At 39.5% G+C, this 21,407-nt stretch overlaps 1 protein-coding gene across 5 annotated transcripts in view; it reads right to left on the bottom strand.

The window, feature by feature from the left end:
* The window catches only part of Mospd2 (motile sperm domain containing 2), a 106,337-nt gene that overhangs the window by 82,510 nt on the left and 2,420 nt on the right, over window positions 1–21,407 (bottom strand). For 4 of the 5 annotated variants that reach the window (XM_048446198.3, XM_085684572.2, XM_048446196.3 and 1 more), the window contains exons 3-7: window positions 10,909–11,064; window positions 8,820–8,906; window positions 6,677–6,831; window positions 3,712–3,772; window positions 1,475–1,513 (exon numbers count right to left, since the gene is read on the bottom strand). In XM_048446198.3, coding sequence (XP_048302155.2) covers window positions 1,475–1,513; window positions 3,712–3,772; window positions 6,677–6,831; window positions 8,820–8,906; window positions 10,909–11,064 — 498 coding nt within the window. The remainder of the gene's footprint in view (window positions 1–1,474; window positions 1,514–3,711; window positions 3,773–6,676; window positions 6,832–8,819; window positions 8,907–10,908; window positions 11,065–21,407) is intronic. The other variant, XM_048446199.3, reaches the window with a different exon arrangement.

Genomic DNA, 21,407 nt, shown 5'->3' with positions numbered 1-21,407 from the left:
ACTTATTTTCCCCCTTGGACTGACTTTTCATTCTTAAGACAACTTCTGCTTTGTCATGGTTTGTAATGCTTTTTGATGTGTGTTTGTGTGTACATGCATATGCATGCATCTGGGAGCCATAAGACAATTTTAGGGGTCATTCCTCAAGAGTTATCTGCATTGTCTTTTTGACACAGGATCTCACCAGCCTAAGCTCATTAATTAGATCAGACTGGCTAGCTATACAGCTCCAGAATTCTGCCTGTTGGTACCCTCACCCCTCACTCCCAATGCTAAGGTTACAGGAACATACTACTACTATGACTGGCTTCTTTGCACAGGTTCTTGGGAGATTAAACTCAGTTCTCAAGCACTTTATCAACTGAGTGAGACATCTCTGTAGCCTATAATGTTTTTTATATTACTTTGGCTACAGTTGGTTAGCTATGGCCTTCTGTAGCACTAGGGGTGGGGCTTCACACAGGCTAGACCATACCCCTAGCCATAGTAGCGTCAGAGGACTGGTGCATCTATAGGTGTAAAGGGTTGCAGTTGGTAGTTTCATCTGATGTTTGGTATCAGGCCTGCACTTACTCATAAATGAGTTACAAGCAGTCCTTTGTGGCCTATTTTTAGAACTGTTTACAAAGGATCAGGGTAAATTCTTTAACTGTTTCATAGAATTCGTCAGAAAAGCCACCAGGGCCTGAATGTTTCTTTGTGAGATTTTTTTTTTGGGGTGTGTGTGTTGGCTATTACTTCTGATTATTTTTGAGTCAGTTTGAGTCTTTCTAATAATTTGTCAGTTTCATCTAGTTTTCTAATTTCATTGCCAAAATTGTTTTTTAATTCCATAAAGTCAGTAGTGACCTCTGTTTTTTGATTTCACATTTTACTAAGTGTTTCTTTATTCTTTACCAGTATTAAAAGGTCTGCCAGTCAAGAATTTTTCACAGAACCGATTTTTAGTTTGTAGCATGACCCCACTGTTTGCTGTGCCTGCAATGGCGGACTTAGGGCAACAGCAATGAAAACAGAAGGTGAAGCAGCAACACTCCTCTGCAAATCGCTCAGAGGAAAATTATGACTGTCTAAAAGGGCTATGTGACTACAGTGATTTAGAGTGACTCAGATTCCTCCCACCTTGTTCCTCAACACTTGAAGCCCAAGAGAAAAGCTAGCCAATGCATGTTTTATTAGATACCCTATGTGTGGGAAACAGAACAAGGTTTCTTGTCATTGTTTTGACTAAATGGCACATTATCTTGAGGCTGGTTTTAGAAAAGACGAGTGGGAAAACTCTCAGTGTCTCAGAAGAGAATGTCAGCCCTGTTTGTTTAAAAGCAATCTTTCAGTACTCCGGCTGTAGCCTTTTAAGAGTATACAAGTATAACACACACATTTTCCTAAACAGCTGTATAAACATGGTTGAACTGGCCAAGTAAGACAAAAAACAAACCAAGATGCTGTAGGAAAACACAAGTAATATACTCACCATTCATTATCCAAGGCATATCAAAGATCACTATTTTTGCTGAAAGACAAAAAAAAATCACTCAGTTCAACTTTGTACGTTTACATTACTCCACCAGTTTGACCTTATCTAGAAAAAAATCACCACGTCATGGAAAACTGAGCTGATTGGCCAAGTTTTAATTGAAGGACATATGAGTGGTGCTGGGACTGACCATCATCTCACAATGGGGAGGGGTCCCAATAATGCAAAAAAAGCAATCCTCTGTTCATTTGCTGATTTCGCTGCTTGAACAAAAGTACACAGGAGAACAGTTAAGGGGACACGGGTGTGACATGCCAGATCAGTGTTGAAAGCAACTGCACTTTAAAAACAATATTTACATGCCTAATTTATGGCTTCACTTATAATATCCTTGAGATTACACCGTTAAACTAGTCACAGAGCTGCCCCTTTCTTCTGATTCTAAGAAACAGAAACTATTTTTTCTTAAATGTTATGAGCCCAGGAAGCCAACAGTTCCAAGGTACACAGAACTGTTATTTTACATACGGAACTGAGGCTGTAAAGTCGCACTATCAATACCTCTGAGGGAAAAAAAAAATCAGTAACCACAAAGGAGATTTGTGATAGCCAATTCATTCTTCTATTCCAGATGAACCAAATATGTACTTTCACTCCTCTCTGAGCAGAGACTCCCATAGAAGGTGACACAAAACTAGCACGAGGTAAAGTGCACAGAAAGAACATGGCGCCGTGAGAGGTAGCCTGGCGCTCAGGAGTTCTCTTATTCAGTGGGGATATAATTAAGGTGCAATAGTTCATGACAGGTTTTGAAGAACAATCAGTTTAAGGGCCCATAAAACCAAATGTCTGCAAAACCACACCATTTTGGTAGAACACAGACATAATCTATAGTTAACTGAAATGAACAATATTACCGTTCACTTTTATATGAACCCATGTACAACTCTTTCAAAATACTCCTGGACATATTTGATAAATAACTATAGTTATATTTTTTTCTCAGTGGCTCATCACAAATGCTTTTAAGTATTTCAGTCAACAGGTATTTTTGAAGGTGGAGTGTGTTTTATAATGTAATACTTATATTAGTATTATTTCTGCATGGCTCACCACATCCTTTAGATACCCTAATAAACAAACATTTCAGTTTTGTTTTGTCCATAAAAGAAACAAGTTAATATCATGAAGTAGTAATTCTAGAGTACCCATTGTTGGGCACGGCTCAGCAAAACTTAATGAGTCAGGATATGTGGCAGATACACAAGGAGTAATAGATCGTTCAAGTTTCCCAACCTAGACACAGTCATTCTCTTTACGAACATTCACAAATAGTCTCTAAAGAGATTGCAGTATAGGGTTGTAGATGGTGCTGATTCCAGACATCCATAATGGTTTTGGTTACCCAAGAGACCCAAATTGTGGTACCTCTCAGGAATATGTGCAGGCAGTTTTGTGAATTTCCATTTTGATATTCCTTTGTCTCTCCTGCCCTTTCAATGTTACCGAACTAGAGTTGAATATATTTGACTGTTTATGTTGGTTGGCCACTTATTGTCCCCATGGGAAACCCATTACATAAATCCAACTGATGAAAAATGTACACATAAGACTTAGGAGTTCATCATTTGTATCATTAATGGGAGAATTACCATTAAAAACAAACTAAACAAGGCTGGGGATGCTAATTCGGTGGTAAAACACTTGCCTGGCATGTACAAAGCCCTAGGTCTAATCTCCAGCACCAGAAGGAAACAAAATACTATGAAACTCTTTAAATACCAGAGTCAAATGTAGTGCATTCTTATTCAGTATTTTCCTAGCGCCAATTTTGAAAATAGCAAATGGTAACATACTGCATTTATTTAATGTAAAATGTACCTTATCAGTACTCCTAATCTGCTTTAGCAAGCAGCAAGTTCCATATAATGAATATAATTTTAGACAAAGATCAAGAAAAATGGGCTCATGTTGCAAATAAATACGCAATTGCACACAGCTGTGTGTTAGATGCTATGGGATATTTTGGTGTTTAGAATGTCACTTGTATAAGTAACTGTAAAGAAAAACTACTTCAAAAAATTGTCTACCATGATAAGGATTTACAGGTCTACCTAGGAATACATTTAAAGTGCTTCATCAGAAAACAATGTTCCAGGTAGGAAACTTTATATTTTTGGACACCATCTATAATTTCAACATAATATATTGTTATGAAGGAGTAAGTTACTTACAGAGGTATTTGGGGTAATACACCTTAAAGCAGTTGATGATAAAGCGTACAAAGTCCATGTCCTAAAATAAAGATTAAAGATCTGAGACTTTAGAACTTCAAATTACACATGTCTAAAGGTGATAAATTATTAAATACAAAGGAGGTGACTATTTTTCTTAAAAGATAAGCCACTATAAGTATCTACAGACCCAAGGGTTAAGGTTTTAGATCATTAAGCTAAGAATTCGTTCTGAAATTGAGTTGAAGAAGTTAGACACTTATTGGTATTTTAAAAATTATCTGTATTACTTCACACTAGTTATATGCTTCAGGCTACAAAAGCTATAGGGTATGCAATGTATATAAAAGTTATCCCCACAGAGAGACTCTAAAATTCTAGTGTACAAATAAAGAATTATTTAAAAGGGTATACAGTTTATAACCTGACTGACTGGAATAATATATACACATTCATTTGTAGCTATACATATATACATTATGGTTAAGTATTTACTTTCTAAATCTAATTTTTACCTTATAAGAGCTTCAACAAGAATACGGTATTAATATCTTACACAAGATCCCACTGATCAGACCTGCCTGTTTACTTTTGATTTAAGAGGACTCAGATTACTTTTGTTTTTGTTGGTTTTAAGTTTATAATCAAGTGCTGTTCATTCATTCCAATTGTTAGGAGACTGTATTAATCAGCTGTCTGGTTAGTTCTCTTGCTTCGTATACATCGACAGGAAATTAGGTCATTAGGGATATTTTTCATGTTTCACCCCTCATATTATCCCATGCTACCAGGCTGTTTCATTAATCCTGTTCAGCCACCTTATAAACACTGCTAATTTGAAGAGTTAAGCAGACAAGCTGAAATCCAGGATAGCTACTAAAGAGCTGGTTATTCTAGATGGGACAAGCTACAAAGTCATTCCTAGCATATGAGTTGCAGCACCTTTAATTACAGTAAACTGAAAGTAAGCATCCTCAGCTATAACTCTTTAATATGGGGAAAGTCCTAGTATATAATAATACCTTTATAAATAATCATTCTATCCACTGGGCATAGTTTCAAAACTCTATATAAAGAGTCAGAGAAAGGGCTTAAAAAACTAGCTGAACAAAATTTTGGTTACCTACTTTAAAAACATGACCACTCTCAGATACTGATACTAGCTAGTCTTCATTTAGCAGTCATTGCCATCATTTATTCAACTGAATGTCCTTGTTCAGAAAGCTTGGGTTACTGCTAATTTTAGGGGACTTGATGTCAGTGGTGTGTGTCTACACTGGGCCCTACATAACATAGCTCCATGAAATAGTTTGTTTTATAATCTCTCAGTGCTTTTCAGAATGCTTTTCTTATTATGCAAAGTGTTCATCCTCTGATGATGCATGCAAGATTTTTCTTTCTAGTTCAACTGCTGAGAATGGATACATTTCTCCTAAAATGCTGATTATTTAAGGTCTAGCTATTTGTATGATTTTAAGTGATTTCATTCTTTTAGCTAGGAAGGTCACAGGCTATCGTCAATATGGCAGTCCAACTCTTACTAAAGCATTTTTATGCATCTTTATCAGCTGACTTTGTGAATCATGAAAGTGTCATATAAAAAGAAATTATCCAATGAAGATTCAGGTGCTATATAACATTAATAATGACACAAATATGCAATAGTACCAATAGTCTTTCTTTACAAATTAGAAATGATATTATGCAAGTTGCTTGAAAAATCATCAGATAGCTCCTGTCAATCCACTATATTGGGGAACAGAAAACATTAACATACATTGTTCATGGTTATGAGGTAATAAATAGGTGACTTTGGTACCTAAAGAACAACAAAATCATAGTCTATCTTTATTGAATGCTAACTTATCTAAGTAATTTTAGTGTCATTTAGAACATAAAACGTTTTACTCTGTAACTTAAAATCCACTCATTGGAAATTACATTTTTTAAAACTTCAGGGAATTGCATTCTTAACGTGAGAAAACATTCTGCCGCTTCCCTCTCCAAAAGCTCTTTTGATTTGTTCTCTCTACTCTGGTTTTGTTGTTGTTTAAATCTAAGACATCATTATTTTGGGCTACACGGCAACACACATACTGTAATAAAATAAAATAGTTCTTTTGATCTTAAGCAAGTATTCACCAATATTATTAAAGTTCTCCACAAATACCAACATATATAGTTATGTATACCTTATCAATTAGATATAACATAATTTACCATTTTGTTATGTTGGCCATCTAGACTTTTTCCTACTCATTATTTTTTTAAACGGTCTCACCATGCTGTCCAAGCTATCTGTGAACTCCTAGGTTTAAATGATCTTTATACCTCAGCTTCACAAGTAGCTATAGCCATTGGTATACATAGGATAATGTATTGTTATTCTAACTAGTGATTTAACTAAGTTTTTAGGCTGGTAAAATCCCCAAGATTACTAAATAAAATGAACAAATAAAAACATTCAAGAGGTATACACAAGTGTCCGACAAAAGCACAGTATGTTAGATGAGGGACACCCACATGAACATCTTGTAACTTTAAGACAAGGCAGAAATATAAGATAACAGAGAGTACGCATGTGTTCATGCACGTATTCAGTACTTAGTGACTATGTTATTCTGTGCCAGGCATGGTGGTTGGTGCTGGGGGATATTAGCATGGTCAAAAAGTTCAGTGTTCACCACAATGACCCATGTCCTACTGGCCTCCATGTCTTACCTCCTCATCTTTCACGCCAGACATGGAACACTGTTAGGAAACATAGTACTCATACCAAATACTGAAGCAAATTGAATTCTCGGCAAACCCTATTCCACATTTGGCTTCACATAGAATGCAAGGGGAAAAATAATCCTTTTGAATTCTGCTAGCTTCATTACAACATTATTTGGATGGCAAGAAAACAGGGAAAACAGAGGAAACCAGAACAAAGCATGATTTAGGATTAATGAAGAATGCTTACTATGCTATTGAGTCCAGTTTCTGACATGTCAAACATCACTGTGATAGGCTTCCCATTTTCTCTCTTGGCATATCGTTCCAACCAGAACGCTATGAGCTTCTTTTTGTCCATTATGGTTTTCTGGTCTTTTATATGATACTTCACTCTGATCCAGACTTAAAGCAAAACAGCAGATAAAAAAAATACGCATATTATCTGTAGCATTTTATTGGATATATATCCTTCCCTTGGCATGTTCCTCCATTTAAAATTCATCTTGTTTTGAATAAAATACATCTCTTGCCTCCTTACAAGGAAAATAGTTACACTTGGGACCTTTAAATTAAAGAGTAGCAGAGAGGCTACTTTACGAAATAAACAGACGTCACTTTTAAGTGAGGTGAAGAGAGAATGCAGGTGACCAAACAACACTTTGTAATAACCCAGAAGTGCTCTTCTCTATGCTTACTTAAGAGGAAAGCCACTGGTCTGATCAAATGCTAGAAAACATGTTTCACCCGAACAGACACACAGGCAGGAGGGAGGCCTGGGGAATGCCTTGCAGGGGAGGACACACAGACAGGCAGGAGCGAGGCCTGGGGAATGCTGTGCCGGTAAGAGGACACACAGACAGGCACCAGGGAGGCCCGGGGAGTGCCTTGCAGGGGAGGACACACAGACAGGCAGGAGGGAGGCCTGGGGAATGCCTTGCAGGGGAGGACACACAGACAGGCAGGAGGGAGGCCTGGGGAGTGCCTTGGAGGGGAGTGGACACACAGACAGGCAGGAGGGAGGCCTGGGAGTGCCGTGCAGGGTGAAATGGGACAGGGAGAAGAGAGGCAGAGCAGAAGCAGGGGACGGCTAGATGACTCTGAAGTCCTAGCTCTGTTTTGGTTTTCCTATTTCAAAACCTAGCTTGGCAGTGCCATAGAGGTTGGAGTGGAAAAGAGGCCAGGGAGGCAATCTATCTCGTCACAACCTGGGAAGGAACTGGCAATAACAGAACAGGCTAGGCAGGACAGAACTGAGGAAGTGGCTGGTAAAGATAAAACAGAAACCAAAATGAAGCAAAATTACAGGGAGAGCCAAGAAATGGGCCAGAGCTGAGAATCCAGAAGGAACATGAGTGGCAGGACATAAGTTGTAGAGCATGTTGAAGGTGGTTCACAGTCGAGGGACAGCAGGTGGCAGGACATGAGGGTGAGCTGTAGGGCATGTTGAAGGTGGCTCACAGTCGAGGGACAGCAGGTGGCAAGCAGCTGGGTATGTGCAAGTAGGTTGGGAGTTGCACGGGACCTGCACTGTGAATTGGGAGACTGCTAAAGCTGATGTATCTGAGATGACCCCATGGGACAGTATCAGCTGCAAAGTATAAGAAACCACGAAAAACACAGGCTCTGGAAAACACATTTCAGGAGCAAACCACGAAAGAGTTCTAAGAAAAGGAAATGGCAAAGAAAGAAGCAGGGATAAGAGGAAAGTGCACTGTACTGTCAAAATATAGTATAGCTAACAGCTGAAGAAAAGGCAAGCAAGATGCACATGCAGGCTCTCCCAGACTTAGTAACACCTGGAGCTAGACTGGGGGAAGTGGAAGGGAGAAGAAAGTCATGTGGACAGCAGATGACTGCTATTCTTCCCATTGCCAAACAGATTTCAGTAAGAGGAGACCAGGAGAGACTTAAAAGCCATTTTGCATATTTAGCAACTATCAAAAGATTCTCCATAAAAATACATACTAGGTGAAGTGCTACCAACAAGGAGAAAGAAGACAACGACTAACTGAAATGACGCGGGCTGTGTTACCACTGCTCAAGCGCCTGCCTGCTACCATCCTCTCCATTATGGTGGTAGTGGACTCTAACCTTCTGAAACCAGAAGCCCTAAATAAACACTTTTATTAAGTTGCCTTGGTCATGAGGTCTTATCAGTGTTATCACAGAACTAGATAAGTAACTAAGAAACAGCACTTGTGTTTATGCTTAGTTTGTGATAATGCAAACTATGCCTTGATATTATTTGACAGGGGTAAAGATGGCCACACACGTCTAGTTGCAGGATATTTGTTACATCTACATATAGAAAAGTTCTGTGATTATTAATCGAGACACAGACATACATTTTAAAATCTTAAAAAGCTAGGGTATGAACAGAATATACTTACATAATTTGTTTCCTTCTTTGTCATAGCCATGGAGATAAATACCACCAAGTTCTAATAACCACCTTGGAATAGAGGATTCGTTAAGATCTGGAAAGTGGTAAACTCTGATCAGTAACAGTAACCTATGTACCTAAAAGAAAACTCACACTGTCAAGGTAATGGTACACAGCAGTTCAACGATCACTTGAATTTGAACAAGATGCAACTTACTTAAATATTGTCTAAAACAGAACTTATTCAAAAATTAGAAAGAGTGGCTGGTAACACAAAAGCTATTTCCTGCTGAGAAAAACTAACACAAGATTTACAGATGCTGGAAAGAACTGGAAAACTTATTTTGGTGGGTATCTGCAGATTCTGGTCGGCTTTCAAGCCACGATTTGACTTATCAATACATGTTCACACATTTGATTTAACACTGGGGGTGGGGTGGGGTCTGGGTGTAATCCAGTGGTAGGAGGGTACATGTTTAGCACAGACAAGGTCATAGATTCCATTCCTAGGTTCCCCCTAAACAAACAAAAGCTACATTAGTAAAATACTCACACAACCTTGGAATTTGAAGGGGACAAATATCACTATTTTGTCTAGCAAGTTGCGACTTTTCTCTGTGTTTCTTCTCTTCCTCTCTAGCCCCCTCCCCGTGTGTGCATGTATATAGAGCAGGCACTAATGTAGGTTGCTTTCCTCTACCACTCTCACCTTGATTTCGTGAGAGAGTATCTCACTGAATCTAGAGCTCGATGAACAGATTTGGTTATATTATACTAGCTGGCCAGCAAAGCCCCCTGGGATACTGGCTTTGCCCCACCCTCCATGCCCAGCATTCCAATCACAAGTGCATGTTCCCATGGCTAGCTTTTGAAGGGAATGCTAGGGATCTCAACCTAGTCATGCTTACACAACAAGCAGTTTACCTACTGTGCTATCTCCCCAACCCCAAGATGGAATTTTTCTACAAAGTTTAATATACATACAGTAAACGCTAATGTTCTAGAGCAGGTGGGAAATAATTCAAGAAAAAACCTAAACTTCTTTAGCAGGAAAAACAAACAACAGACCTAACTAGTGTCTAAGGGAGGCTGAGGACCAATGCGGCAAGGCAGCACACGGAAGGCGCACACTCATGTTTCCTTCGCCAGCACTTCCCAGAGAACTTTCCAAATTTCTCTTTCATTCCCTCTGCCTAGCTCATATCTTTGCTGTATGTGACCAGGAACTAGCAACCTGTGCAAGAATACATGCATTGTTGAATTTAGTATGACATCCTCAATGAGCTAAAAAAAAGATTTAGAAATTGCAGATATGTGCTCCATTTTTGACTAATACACGTTTCTTTGTTTAAACTGACTACAGTGCTTACATTTCCCATCATTTTACTTCTTATATTTTCGGTATGCCCTTTCTTGTGGACTCTAAAATAAAGAATGGGGGGGCACATTAGCTCTAGATTTGTTGGCTATTGTGCATTAAGTCTTTAGACCCAGTCACTCCAGAGCCCCAGTCATCTAGGACAGGTGATGCTGTATAGGGAGCTGAAATGAGCAATATGTCTACTTATTCTTGCTAACGTTTTAGAGGGAGACAACAGGTTCCAGCAGCATTCTCCACACATCTGCAAACTGCTGTAAAATTCCCTCTAAGATTTCAAACACACACTTTGATGACAGATTTTGATCTAGTGCAAGAGGTTAGAAGTCCGTCACTGGGAATCCTTGCTTTTCTAGGCTCCCCACTCAGTTACAGAACACTCCCAGCACGAGGTACTCCGAGGATAGGACAAAGCAAAACAGGACAGCAACAGCTTATTATTTCTCCATTGTTTAATGGCATCGAACCAAACACAAATTAGGCAACCAGGCTTTTAGTGATGATGTGTGACTGAGCAACCGTGATCTGATTTTATGAATGATTCTCCTTCTAAGATTTTTGTCCCACACTGTCCATTTGAAAGTATGATGAGGACCCTAAGGGTAACATTCTAGTGTTTATAATGACTACTAGGGATGTGTGAAAACACAGACAAGTGTCTAACAGTGACATTTGCATAGATGGTATTACCCTGTCCAGGTGAAGTCTGACAGCTTACCGTTGACAGAAAATTCTTTCCTCCACTGGAAACTCTCATCAAGCATCTTCAGGGTTTCATCCACAACATTATGTCTCCCAAGCAAGTAACTTTCAACCCAGTTATCATCTTGTTGAAGCCTTTCAACATCACGTGCATCATATTTTTCTGACTTTTCTAGGGAAAAAACAATAGTGAACATCTAAATCAGGTTAATTCTGCTGTGACAAATAAAAATAATGGCAAAGAGAAGAAGGCTCTGGAAGACAAAGACATACTTTTCCAAGATACACACACACACAGGGATATTTTTCAGGTAAAAATGCAAGCTAAGGAATCGACTGGATGTCTAAGTGAGAGCAGAATAAAGTTATCTAAAGTCTATAGATTTGAGAAGATGTCTAACTACGCTGTCCAGGATGTCTTTGGATTCTTGGAGCTCAAGTCATCTTCTTGCCCCAGACTTGGTAGCTAGAATTCTTGCTGTGTACTTCTGCACATGGCACAGAAAACTGTCCATTATCTAAAGTGTACTAGCTAATACTTCATTCCTGCGACAAAATCAAAGGAAGGAAGGAAAGAGTTTTTTGTGGATTATAAGGTGATCTCTAATTTGTAGTCCTTCTTCCTCCGTCCCCCAAGTACTGCGGTTACGTGGGTGCACTGCCGAGAGCAGCTAAGGAAGCACTGATCTTGGCTCACAGCTTCAAGGGGTCAAGTCTGTGCCAACTGTCTCTGTTCTTCCTCGGTCTGTGATGAGACAGCTTGTCATGGTAGAATGGTACTCGGGAACAAAACTGCTCATATCATGGCAGCCAGGAAGCAGAGAGACAGCCAGCAAGGGGCCAGGGAATAGGTATACTGTTCAAATGCACATTCCCCCAGTGACTAACTTCTTCCAGCAAGGCCCCATTTCCTAACAGACCACTCAGCTACAAACTCATCAGTGGATTTGTCCACTGATGTGACTCAGTCACTTCTTATCTGCTACCAGCTGGGGACCAAGGCCTTCAACACACAAGCTTTTTTTTCAGGAAATAGTTTACATCTAAATTATAACATGCAGCAGCATCATGTTTTTAGACTCTGAGGCCAACATCTTCAATAATTTAGTGGAGTGATTATATTTAATTATAATTGTGTGTCTTCATACACATGCCACATTCCCCACTGACTTCTCCACCAGATCAGCCTCCTTGTAGTGCTATCTACATGCTATGCTCGCCTCACTAGTTTATCGTGAGGGAATTCTTGTCTCCAGGTAATCACCTTTGTACATCTAAATTCGACCATTTGGGAGCAATCTTTTCAGATACTTCCTCTTCTTACAAATATTTCCTGTGACCAAGAGTCATTCTTGGGTGAGCTGCAGCAACAGGTCTTCATTTAAGCTTTTCCTAAGGCATCCATTCATATGTCTCTTGAATCAGAGACCACTGGTGCGCACACACACCTCAAGCAAACAGGAAAGTCCCAGTCTTTATGCCTTGAGAATTCCCCAGCTGGGTGGCGGTGGCAGACACCTTTAATCCCAGGGAAGCAAAGGCAGGTGGATCTCTGTGAGTTCAAGGCCAGCCTAGTACACCAAGCTAGTTCCAGCTAGGGCTATCCCACAGAGAAACACTGTCTCGAAAAACAAACAAACAAAAAGAATTCCCCAAAGCAGATGACACATTTATTGACAGACTCTAGTCTGTCTTTATTTTCATTTCTTCAACCATCCATTCCCTCTTAAATGCTAAAGCAAACAGATCTGGGAAATTCCCTGGTTTCTGTATCTCCTTTTCTTTCACAAGTATTTAGTTGCTAGGTTGTACATCGTCTACCTCCTCTCCACTTGTACTGCCTTTAGTTCAGGGCCTTGAGCTAACAGATGGGAGGGCAGGAAAGGGTAAAGTGCATTAAGACAATTAACCTCTTTGAGTCTCCACTTTCTCATCTTCAAACTGTTTTAGACACACAGAGTCCTGCGTGAGGCTCCGATGAAAAAGAACGGATCAAAGTGTGTGGAAATGTAAAAACACTACACAATATGAGACCATAAATCGCACATTTGTGAAATGTCATCTGGGGTGAAGGTTTTAATGTATGGGCTCGATTTTTCTAATCTAGAAAATAAGTGTTTCCACACTACATAAACTTCAGGAAATAGTCTTAGCTCTGTAATTTGAAGATTCACTAGCATCACAAGCACGTTTTTCCTTTAACAGTAAATAACGTTTGAGAGCATAAGACAGCTTTAAAAGAGTTAACATAGCCTCTGTCTTATTAAGGAGGGCTTACTCCATTTGGCCATTGTACCAGTAGGATATTTTCCTTAATATTATAGCTGCCTCCATTCACTTGCAGGAAAATGTCTGCCACACAGTCCCAGTTAGCATAAGCACAGTTTACTTTGAAGCTCGTCTTCCAAATAAAAATGGTGCTCAGTGAAAAGGGGACTAAGTAAGCTCCCAAGTCAAACACACTTACCATGGAGAAATGGTCTATGGGTACACCCCCATTTTCTCATACAAGGCATTAAAAGCACAGGTCTTCAAAGATCAAGGTTTAATAAAATTAGCAGTATCATTAGAGAGCTTCTAAGATTATCTGACTACTTCGTCTCCTTCTTTCATGAACAGGATAAGCACCACAGTGACTACTTTCCTTGGCTCCAGTCACAGGGTCAGCAGTTTTCCCTGGTATTGCTTTTGTATAATCAGTACAAATGTCAGCACAATGGAAAAAGCAAATTATATCTTAGGACTATGATTAAAAACCGTTTGACCTCAGAAGCTCTGGAAAAGTCTTAGGCGCCCACTAGGACCACTAGGGTCCCAGACTATACTGAGAAGAGCTTTGGTAGAAAAGTATTCATAAGTGGCATAAACAGCGAGATGCTATCACTAACGTTATTACCCTTGGTAGCACTGCCATCAAGACACTGGCCACTCCTGGCCATGTAAAGCCCTCTTCCTTTGCTAGTGTTCATGGATCCCCATCTCTGCAGTCAGAAGTTCCCGTTTAACATGCTCATGAACAGGAATGAATTTACACAGGAAATACTGCTGCTGCTGTCTTAACCTTAACCCTGGACAAGCAGACCTGAAATCAGATAAAGGGGAAAAAATGAGAGACAGCTGGAGAGGGGAAGAGGCAAAGGTTAGCCGAGGGAGGCAGGAGAAGAGTAGAAGCAGGGATAAAGAACAAAAGGAAATAGGGAAAGGGCCAAGGGAGGCAGGAGGGAGAGAGTAGAAGACAGCAAGAGAAAAGAGGGATATGGGAACAGGGAAGGAAGTGACCAGTCAGCATTCTATGACTTTGGATCACACAGTTGAGGAACTGACTAACCATACTTGGTACACTAAAATCCACAGTTTTCTTTTAAAATTCATTATATTACTCATCAATTTCTTTGTATTATTTACAGTGTGCATGTGTGGTGGTCAGAGGATAACCTGGATGGAGCCAGTTCTCTCCTACCATGTGTGTTCCAGGAATTGAACTCAGTTTGTCAGAGTTGGTGGTCTGCACCTTTTGATGGCACCACTGAGCCATTTTGATGAGCCCCCAGACCTCTTGTTTTCATACATAGGCCTTAGATTCCTCCATGAATCTTTAGTATAGATCGGATGAAAGTTCGAACAGGGGTTTGGGAGAGAAGGGCAAACTATGGATGTGTTGAGAATGGAAGTCATTGGGAAACGAAACAACAATAACATCGACAAAAACCACCCCCTTAGCGGTTGACCACATCTACTCGGAATCTCTCCATATCTGTCAAGCTATCTGGAAGACTGAGTAAAAGGTGATCTATGACAGAACAAGTCTCATGTTGCAGCGTGCATCAGAACCACTAAGGGCTGGTAACACAGGTTCCGTACCTAGATTGTGAATTTTGGAGGCGATCCAAGCATCAGAAAGCTGGCATAAGGACCATACCTAGTGAACCTCTGGTCGACTGCAGGGCTTGGCAATTCCCACCACCATACCCCATGTAGGGTTAGATGGTAAACATCTTAAACCTTGAGGGACACAGATATCCTGTTGCTGATTCCTTGTATGTGTATTAGAAAGTCCTTTAAAATACAAACTGACCCAAATAATTCTCAGGCGAGGGCTGTATAAAAACAGGCCTTGGATGATCTCTACTCAGTTGCAGGGAAGGTGGAACATTCTACTAATTCAGCTGTTTTCCTTCAAGAGCACCAAGGTCTAAATTTTCACCAGTCACCAGCTAATTATCCAGGCTAAGGAGACTTAATGGATTTTGGCCATTCCTACATATGATGGACTGTGTCAGGCCTCAGTGTGGACTCATTATATACAATTTGGTGTGTGCTCTTTTTAGTCCAAATCAAATGTGGGGCCCATCTCATTAAAAATCCAGGCTTGGTGACACAAGCCTGCAATTCCGGTTACTCAGGAGTCCAAGGCCTGCTCCAGCTACACAGTGAATTCAAGGACAGGCAGGTGACTTAACAGATACCTTTTCAAACTAAAAACTGAGAAAAAAAATGGCTAAGTTATACAACTCAATGGAGGGATGGCAGTGTGCTAGCCTAGCATGTATGAATCCCTGGGTTCAATCTCCAACTCACACACATGCACAAATGTCCCATGGAAACACTGAAAAATAAGCAATAAGCATTCATTTTTAAGGAAACAGCTCTTTAAATCACAAGTGCAAATGTCGAAGAGCCTGTGTAATGAGGCAGAGGGCATGAGGGGAGTGCGGGCTGAGGCTGTTCCTGCTCTGCTGAGCTGCAAGAGGTCAGGGACGTAGGAAAGTCACCTCCCATCCTCCTAATGCCTACCAACAATAGATGCACATGAAAACTTTAAATCAGAATGATTATCTCTGTATAAGTCTGCCCCCCACCTACCCCGACATTTCTCAGGGCCCCGATCTTTAATAATAGATTGCATTGTTCTTGCCCTTTTGAAAAGTTAAAAATGTACAGAATAGAAAATAAAGTTATCCAATACCGAGGCAGCAAAGACCCTGAATTGAAAAGAAAAACCAAGCTTACTGACTTCAGCTAAAATTACCCCTGATCTTTCCATATACACGTTCTCCTAGTGTTAACATTTTTTTGCTACTCTCATTAAGCCCCGGGTTATTTAGCAGAAGAAAGAACCGCACACATTGCTGGGAGGTTATTAATCCATAGAAGTATGTTGTTTTAGCTTCTTAAAACTTAATTTGTTTCTAAGTACCTGCTTATTATGATTCCAAATATACTTGCCTTATGGTGTGAGAACCCAGCCTTTCTGATCTAGTTGCTTTAGAACTTTCTGAGACTTCTTTTCTTACTTATCACAAGAGAAATGTTTGCAAAAGCTCCTGTATCCATTTTCTATTTGTTGGTTAGGAAAACCTACATACGCACACACAAACACATACAACAAGGCGACTCAACTGTGTGTCTACAATCAAGTTTGTTCACTGTGCTGATAAAATATAAAATCTTAAGAGTATTTTCACCTGCTGTGTTCTAGTTGTGAAAGAAATCTGCTGGAATTGATTCCTTCGCATGTTTATAGATTTCTTGAGTTTCCTTTTTAATTCTAGGAACTTGAATTTTTAAAGCTACATACATCATTAAGTAGTTTTTGAGTTGCCGAATGTCTTGTTCACTGAGAATACACAGCAGTATAATGAAAAAAGAACCATGGCAACTAGAAAAGGTAAATGAATAAGTTGTACATGAACATAAACTGTGTAACATTGTTACGTTGTTTAGTGAAATGTATCAAATTTATGTCCTCTCATTCTTTGTAAAATGGTGACTGAAGCAGGAGAGAGTCCTTTGGGAAGGTCTAGTCAATAGTCTATAGATCTTTTATTGCTGTTGTTTCATTTCTTTTAATTTTGAGACAGGAATCCATGTAGCCCAGAAGGGCCTCAGACCCACTACGGAGCTCAGGCTGGCTTTCAACTCCTGATTTCCTATGTTCATCTCAAGTGCTGGGATTACAGACCTGACCGACCACACTTGGTTCTTCTAGATATTTTATTGTGATGGTTAGCTTACTGTCATCTTGCTATGGCCTACAAACATCCAGGAAGAGTCTCAAGTGAGGGACTGTCTACACTGGGCTGGACTGTGGGCATGTCTGTGGAGGACTGTCTTAATCAAGTTACTTGAAGTGACAAGGCCCAGCCCACTGTAGGCAGTGCCATTACCTTGACAAGAAGTCCAGAACCACGGAAGAGGGGAGAAATGGAGCATATGCAAGTAAGCAAATGAGTCTAGATGCATGCATTTTGCTCTTTTCTTGATTGTAGATACAGTGGGACTTGCTATTTGAAGTTCCTGTTCCCACTCACCCATAACACTGATGGTAAGCGAATTAATCCATTTTTCCCCTCAGTTGTCTTTTGATCAGGGTGTTATATGACTAGGGATAAATTACATAGAGATATGAATTTTAAAAACCCACTGAAAGATAAAAGGATATTTGCTAGGCAACGCACAGGGTCATTACTGGGACTAAAGATTAAAAAGTAAGCAGGCCTACCAATTCTTCATTCTCATCTAAGTTTATGACTCAAGCCTTTGACGAAAGCCAGATTTCACATCCTCTAAAGCAGAGACTTGGTCATTTTAGATCTATCATAAAGATAAAAATTAATCCTTTTCAAAAACTGACTGACAAATAATTATACACATTATGGCACATGTAATGTTCTTATGCATACATTGTAGAACATATAAATCAAGCTAATGGAAAGATATTTTTCCATACATTTCTTTTTCTTTTTCTTTTTTTCGGTTTTTTGAGACAGGGTTTTTCTGTGGCTTTTGGAGCCTGTCCTGGACTTAGCTCTTACAGACCAGGCTGGCCTCGAACTCACAGAGATCCGCCTGCCTTTGCCTCCCAAGGGCTGGGATTAAAGGCGTGCGCCATCACCGCCCCGCCCATACCTTTTGTTTTTATTGTAAGTGTATCTAAAATCTGCCTTAGTACTTTACAGGTATACAATGTTGCTATTAACTATACTCACTGTGTTGTACAAAGAGCTCTTGAACTCATTCCTACTGTCTGACTGATATTTTCTATCCGTTGACCCTCCTTTCTTTCTGTGTTCAGAAATGTATAGGCAATGGTCACAGCAGCAGCATAAGAAATCAAGCCTGTCAAAAACTGAACTTCAACTGCTTGATGCATTCTACAAACTATTACAATGTTCCAAAATTAGTTATATTACAATATGAAGGAATCCCAAACTGAGGCAAATCACTGGAAATATAAAGGTTAAAAAGAAACAAAAATAGTAATCAAGTTTTTTGTGGAGGAGACTTCTTAGGCAATAAAACTAAGGAAAAACAAGAGAATGAGTAATACAAAAAGCAGGAAAGGTGTCTCTCAAATGTCACAGTGTATGGGAAGCATCTAAGGTAATGGATCTAGATCTTAGGCTGAATAGTAAGTACACGGTTGCATATTCTTTCATTTTTAGAGATTATGTTCATTAAAATCATCAACATTCGACTAAAACAAAATGAAAATGAAAAGGTCAGAAACATCGCTGGGTGAGAGGAATCAACTTAAATAGCAACTGAAGAAACCATAACACAATGGGTGATTTTTAGTTTAAAAAAGTGCCAAAATCAGCGATAGTGGCATAAACAAAGAAAGGTGTATATATAAATAAACATAATCATACAAAAAGAAGTTTAGTCAAACTAGTAATCAAATGCAAACTTAAAAACTGTTAGTTTAGAAATGATGACACTGAACAAGGCTAAGGTGTGAGAGACAATATTGCACAAGGCCAGCAGAAATCAACTTGAGCAGCAAGTATGATGGAAGTTGGATATATATTATCAAATGGGCCCCAAATATGTACTTGGGAAAACAATAATTTGACTCCAAAACATGAATCTAAAGGAAGTAATCTGAACTGCTTCATAAAGCTGTACTAACAAAAACATGGAAGTAATCTAGATATGCAGAAAGAGATTATCTAAATGAAATGACAATTGTCTTTTACTAGTAGATTCAAATATACACACACACACACACACACACACAATGTGGCCTACTTTATAAAATGGGGAATAAGATCATGTCAATGAAAATGTAACATACAAATGATAATCAGGATGGTCTTTAAACTTTTGCTTTCATAAGGATATAGACAAAAGATTAGAAGAAAATTGACCACTATAAAATTAATTCTAGATGGTAGGCAGGCTTTTTTACTGTTCTGCTATCAACTAAGTTTATTTAAATAAATTCCTCTACCTGTAAGATCAGACAAAGCCCTTGAGCAGACATACTAAAGTATAACGCACCACCCAGGACATCCCAGGTTCTCTACTCCATATTTCTATTGTTTTCATCCAGGTGCACAGCAAGCTTTCAAGTGCTTCCTGAACAAGATGTAAACCTTTTTGCCTCAGTGCCTTTGCTCAGAAAGCCTGACCCACCTAGCTTACCTTCTCTACCTGGCCAAGTTCCACCTAAGTTCATAAGAAATACTACCTGGGTTAGTCAGCTGTCTGTCACCACAGCAAATAGCAGAGATCAAGAGAGTGAAGGTTTATTTTGGCTCAGAGTGTCAAAGGTTTAGTGTGTGATCAGTTTGCCTAGTTGCTTTTGAACCTGTGGTGAAGAAGGACTCAGGCAGGTAGAACAAAGAGGCCCAAACTGATAACAACATGGCCAGGAAACAACAGGACAAGGAAGGAACCAAGGTTTCCTAATCATCTTTAAAGGAACCATTCCCAAGAACTCTTACTAGACGGTCAGTCCTTCTTTTGTTTGGTTGGTTTTGGTTTTTCAAGACAGGGTTTCTCTGTGTAGCCCCGGGTGTCCTGGAACTCACTTTGTAGACCAAGATGGCCTTGAACTCACAGGTATCCGCCTGCCTGGGATTAAAGGTGTGTGCCAGTATTGCTGGGGCTATAAATAGCTCTTCAAGATTCTACAATTTCCCACTAGCACCACGTTTTTAAAGCAAGCTTTCCTAAGGTTTGGGAGCTGCTCAGCTTTTCCTTAACATTGCTTTGAACTCAGTACTAACCTGCTCACCAAGCTGCAGGTATCTTTGGCTTTCTTTGAGAAAAGGTCTCAGAAGTTTGGGCGGAGTGCAAATCTCTAAGTAGTCAAGGCTAACCTTTTTGAACTCACAATCCTGCTTTCACTTCCCACTTTCTGGAACTATGGGTGAATACCTCTACGCGGAGGGACCCATTTGGTCCTTGGTCCTTGGGATCCAGCGTACCTTAACTAGCCGTTTATCTTGTTCTAATGTACACTAGAGTGCACAAATTAGGAAAATGGTTCTATCATTCACTAATACTGACACCCTGATTTACAGAATTAAACAGATAATGAGTACTTTCAGAGCTGAATACATTATTGTCACAAAGAGAAAGAAGAAAAGAACAGGAAATGTTTCTTATTTGAGACACAGCATGGAACTTCTCACAGTTAACAATGACGGAGAAAAGTACCATAATTATGGACCTGTATTTTCCTCTTTTTACCTGTTCAAAATCTTCCCATATTTGGTAATATTTTCTACAGGCAAAAAAAAAAAGAGCTTGGAATTCCCAAGAACCTGTTTTCATATGAATGTCTGAAGAGAGATACTAGTGGATAATACTTTTCTTTAGGAAAAACATCATTATGGCTTGTACGCCTTAAACCTTATGAAGCAAAATATTGTTAACGACAATAGAAACTGAAAAACAAAAGTGGATGCTCTAAACACAAAGTTAAGGTTTTTTTCTTATTTTATCTCTTTCTACACACACACACACACACACACACACACACACACACATTTTTGGTTTTTTAAGACAGGGTTTCTTTGTATATCCTTGGCTGTCCTAGAACTAGCTCTGTAGACCAGGCTGGCCTCGAACTCACAGAGACCTCCTTGCCTCTGCCTCCCAGGTGCTGAATAAAGGCCTGCACTACCACCACCCGGCTACTATTTATATTTTTTAATGATGGGATTTCACTTCCGTTCATACTTACCTGGAACTCAAACGTCCTCCTGCCTCAGCCTCTTGAGGTTCTAGGATTACATGCACTAAGAACATCATCTTTACCAAGGTTAATTTGTAAATAGCAACTTTATAAGGGAGAATCCACATGAACTTAAAAAAGCCTTATTTAGTTTACAGTACACCTGCAACTTACAAGTGAGAAAGTCTTTCATGGTTTCTACTTGCCTAACTCACAGACCAATTCACCTATACCTAAGGGTGTGTATTAAGTGTAAAGCCACCCCATGCCAAACACTATCTTTCTCTGAAAAAAAAAAAGTTTGTCTTTATGACATACACTGTGAAGGCTACTCTTTGCCAGACTTTTGGTAACAAAGGGGAGCTGGTTAGGTCAGTTAATATGAATTGGCAGTTCTTCCAATGATCTTCTAATGCAAGTCTTAAAGTAGTGCCATATTCATTCAAGGATTATGTACTCCACACTGCAAGGTATTGAGGGGTGAGAAAAATCCATAAAGCATCTGCCTTCAACTTCTATAGGCTGCTACTAGTAATTAATCCCATCTG

This window comes from Myodes glareolus, chromosome X (genome assembly GCF_982192425.1).
Source record: "Myodes glareolus chromosome X, mMyoGla1.1, whole genome shotgun sequence".
Taxonomy (NCBI): Eukaryota; Metazoa; Chordata; class Mammalia; order Rodentia; family Cricetidae; genus Myodes; species Myodes glareolus.
The sequence above is the reverse complement of the archived record's forward strand: the minus strand, read 5'-3'. Positions and strand labels throughout refer to the sequence as shown.